Genomic DNA, 4,581 nt, shown 5'->3' on the forward strand with positions numbered 1-4,581 from the left:
TCATGTGGTGTACACATTCATACACATAAGATGCAAATAAATAAATAGATAAATAAATAAATAGATAAATAAATGAATGAATAAAGTCTTTAAATATTAAAAAAAAAAAAAGTTTGAACCAGACATGGTGGCACATGTCTTTAATCCCAGCACTTGGGAGGCAGAGGTAGGCAGATTTTTGAGTTTGAGGCCAGCCTGGTCTACAGAGTAAGTTCCAGGACAGGCAAGGCTACACAGAGAAACCCTGTCTTGAAAAAAAATTAGAAAAAAAAGAAGATCTTGGAGGGTGAAGAAGGAGAGCCTGGACAATGAAAACTGATGTCCAGAATGATGGCTTTATGAGATCTTCAGTCATCAAAGAGATTCGATTATATTCCAAAGATTATACTCACTGACTGCTAATTCCAAATAAAGACTATAAGCTTCATTTGAAAATTACAGTAGTCAAATTAGTGGCCATAAAAAGAATTTTGTTTCTTAACTGAAAATTTTATAAGGTCTTGAGATCATCATTCTGAGCATGAATGTCTGTTGTCCCAGACCTTGTATACATTACAGAAAATAAAATTGAACTTGAATATATGTTGACTCCCAGAGTAATCCCCCTGAGAACTATGTCTGTGCATATGGTATTGATACCAGATTTTTTTCTTCATAAGTTGGCCTTTATCCCAAAAGCCAAGAAGCAGAAGAAAAATAGATCAGATTTAATTATCTTTTACATAACAAAGAAGTAAATTTAAAAATAAATTGAAAAACAAGCATGGTGGCTCAAACATATAATTCCAGCCCCAGGTTGTCTGAGACAGGAAGATCATGGATTTGAAGTCAGCCTATGCTACATAATGAGATTTCAAATAAATAAATAAATAAATAAATAAATAAATAAATAAATAAGGCTCAATGATGAGACTTTAAACACTAATTTTGCTTTTCTGATGGGAGGAAAGTAGGTTCTCATAGGAGCCCAGAACTTGCTCTGTAGCTTCAGCTAGCTGGAGTCAGTGTTTCTTATAATGCAAAGTTAGGGAAGAGGTTGCCTATAATCCAGAAAGGTCAGGTAGTAGGAGCACTAGTTTGGGACTAGCTTGAGCTATATAGCAAGTGGGAAGCCTGTCTCCAAACAATAGCAGCAAAGAAAACAAAGAAAATAAATATTTCCTGTATTCAAATAGCCATTACCATTCTGATATATATAATTCTAGACTTTTCTACAAATATGTTTATGTTATATGCTTTTTGGAAATTGAGACTATGTCATATGAAGCAGGTTTGGGATTGGTTAAAATTTGAGGAGCACACCATCCCTGAAATGTTCTTTTATCTTGTTTTCTCTCTTTCTCATTTTGTCTCTCTTGTATTTATTTATTTATTTATTTATTTAACGCATGTGAGTACACTGTCTTCAGACACACCAGAAGAGGGTATTGGATCCTGATTACAGATGGTTATGAGCCACCATGTGGTTGCTGGAAATTGAACTCAGGACCTCTGGAAGAGCAACCAGTGCTCTTAACCGCTGAGCCTCTCTGGTCTTTTAAGACAGGGTTTTGTCATGTAGCCCAGCTAGTCTCGAACTCTCAGCAGTCTTTTTGCCTAACTCTCACGGATAGCAGGAATTGCTATAATTGCAGGTGTGAACTGGGGCAAGCATTCCTCTGTGTGTGTGTGTGTGTGTGTGTGTGTGTGTGTGTGTGTATGTGTACACGCTATTCCTCTCCCAGTGACCATTGTTTCCTTCAGGAGCAGTAACACTGTGATGAAGATATTTTCACAGAATTTGAGAGCATCTTTTCAATGCCTTTTGTATAGATTCCTGAAAGCAGGATTATGTCTTAAGAGTCGTGGACATTTTAAAGATTATTGATAAAATTGTCATATTGCCCTCCAGGAAATTTGACCTGCTTGGGTATATTTTTTAATGATTTTTAACTGATTGTTTTATGTGTATGAATGTTTTCCTTGCATATATGTGAAGTGCACTATGTGTATGCCCAGGGCTAGCCAAGGTCAGAAGAGGGCATCCAATCCCCTGGGACTGTAGTTACAGGCAGTTGTGAATTAGTTACCTTATGGGTGCTAGGAATCAAACAGATTTGGGACCTTATGTGTGCTTGGGACCTCTTCAACAAGTGCTATTAACCACGGAGTCAACTCTCCAGCTCTTGTGTACTATTTTTATACTACAACCCTTTAAACTTTTCACTCAGTATTTTCATCCAGAAAAAAAAAAAAAACACTTAGCAAACCATAAAACTTCTCTCTGGGGTCTATATTGCTAATACGTCAAGAAGTACATGTTATATCAGGACTTGTAACCTCATTTTCTAATGTTTTAAAGATTATGCATTTGTTTGGTTTTTTTGTGGTTTTTTTGTTTGTTTGTTTGTTTGTTTGTTTTGAGACAGGGTTTCCTCTGTGTAACATCCCTGGCTGTTCTGGAACTCAGTAGATCAGGCTGGCCTTGAACTCCCAGAGATTCATCCATCTCTGGCTCTCCGCTGCTAAGATTAAAGGCATGTGCCATCACTGGCTAGCTCAGACAATGCCTTTTCTCTTGTTTCCTTTTCTGATTTTATATATGGGCTTTTGTTGCAGGTTCAGGTGTGGGACACGGCAGGCCAAGAACGCTTCCGTAAAAGCATGGTTGAGCATTACTACCGCAACGTGCATGCTGTGGTCTTTGTCTATGACGTCACCAAGATGACCTCCTTCACCAACTTAAAAATGTGGATCCAGGAATGCAACGGGCATGCTGTGCCCCCACTCGTCCCCAAGGTGCTTGTGGGTAACAAGTGTGACTTGAGGGAACAGATCCAGGTACCCTCCAACTTAGCCCTGAAATTTGCTGACGCTCACAACATGCTCTTGTTTGAAACATCAGCCAAGGACCCCAAAGAAAGCCAGAATGTGGAGTCGATCTTCATGTGCCTGGCTTGCCGACTGAAGGCCCAGAAATCCCTCTTGTACCGTGATGCTGAGAGGCAGCAAGGCAAGGTGCAGAAACTGGAGTTCTCACAAGAGGCTAACGGTAAAGCCTCCTGTCCCTGTTGAAGCCAAATGGTGTCAATATGCGAGAATTAGCACTGGAGTTTTTCCTTTCCCTTTTTTCTGTGCCTGCATAATGCCTACACCTGCTTGTTTCCATACAAACGAATATCAAAATAAAATTTGTATAGATTATCACGTGGCTTTGTGTCTTGCTTTCTTCCAGGAAGACTTTTTTTTTTTGGAATGCTGACACTAGAAGCCAGGGCCTCGTATCTTAATAATAAAAAGCACCATCACTGAGCTACATCCCCACCCACAGAGGAGGGTTTTGACAGTCAAAAGTCTTTTGTTGGTCTGTTTGCATGTTTGTTTGTTTTTCCCCAAGACAGGGTTTCCCTGTGTAGCCCTGGCTGTCCTGGAACTCACTCTATAGACCAGGCTGGCTTTGAACTCAGAGATCTGCCTGGCTCTGTCCCACCCCCCAAGTGCTGGGATTAAAGGCATGCGTGGATTTAACATTTCCCGTATTTCCAAGGTATGTGTCTTGGATGTCTTGCTTCCTTTTCTAAATTGTAAAAAGAAGCCGCTTCACATCCCCAGTTCTTTCACAAAAATCCCATTCCCCACACATTTCATCATGAGAAATTGATTTTTTTTATTCCCTGTCGGTCTAATATATACATATTATGCAAAGAATCCCATAGAATATGTGTCACAGGAAGACACATCCTGTCCAAAGGCCCCATGACCCAGTTACAGAATAATGCAATTACTTAGACACAAAACTTCAACAACTGGGGCTGGTGAGATGGTACAGTGATGAAAAGTCCTTGCTGTTCTTGCTGAGGACCCAGGTTCAATTCCCAGCATCTGTGTCATGGCTCACATCTGGTTGTGGGTTCATTTTCAAGGAAGTCATGCCCAATTCTGATCTCCTGACACGTGGTGCACATACATACAAAACATTCACACACATAAAATAAATCTTTAAAAAATAATAGAATTAAGCCGGGCAGTGGTGAGCACACCTTTAATTCCAGCACTCGGGAGGCAGGCAGAAGCAGGCAGAGTTCTGTGACTTTAAGGCCAGCCTATTCTACAGAGCAAGTTCCAAGGCAGCCTAGGGCTGTTACCCAGAGGAAACCCTGTGTCAAAAAACCAATAAAAAAGAATCAGACAACAGTGAGTATAGGGTTATATTGTAAGAATGTAGAACACTGTACACTCAACACCAGTGACTGGTCCTAGAAAAAAATAAATGTATTTATCTTGTTTTAATTTAATTTTATTTATTTATTTATTTGTGTGGGGGGAGTGGCATAGCATGCCAGAATGTGTGTGGAAGTCACAGGACAGCCTGCAGGAGTTGATTGTCTCCTGCCACAATGAATTGAAAGTCACATCATCAGACTTGGGAGCAAGCACCTTTATCCACTGAGCCATCTCTCCAGCCCATGAATTTATTTGCATGCTAAGTTAAAGTAGGGTATTCAATGGAGGAACTAGAGAAAGTACCCAAGTACCTGAAGGGGGCTGCAACCCTGTAGGTGGAACAACAACAGGAACTAACTAGTACCCCCTGGGTTTGTG

General features: G+C 40.1%; 1 protein-coding gene across 1 annotated transcript in view; it reads left to right on the top strand.

Moving 5' to 3' along the window:
• Rab33a (RAB33A, member RAS oncogene family) overlaps positions 1 to 3,190 on the top strand; it is an 11,614-nt gene extending 8,424 nt beyond the window's left edge. The window contains exon 2 of the mRNA XM_021188286.2: positions 2,599 to 3,190. Coding sequence (XP_021043945.1) covers positions 2,599 to 3,054 — 456 coding nt within the window. The 3' untranslated portion in view covers positions 3,055 to 3,190. The remainder of the gene's footprint in view (positions 1 to 2,598) is intronic.
• Positions 3,191 to 4,581: the final 1,391 nt, after the last annotated feature.

Source organism: Mus pahari, chromosome X, assembly GCF_900095145.1.
Source record: "Mus pahari chromosome X, PAHARI_EIJ_v1.1, whole genome shotgun sequence".
Lineage (NCBI taxonomy): Eukaryota > Metazoa > Chordata > Mammalia > Rodentia > Muridae > Mus > Mus pahari.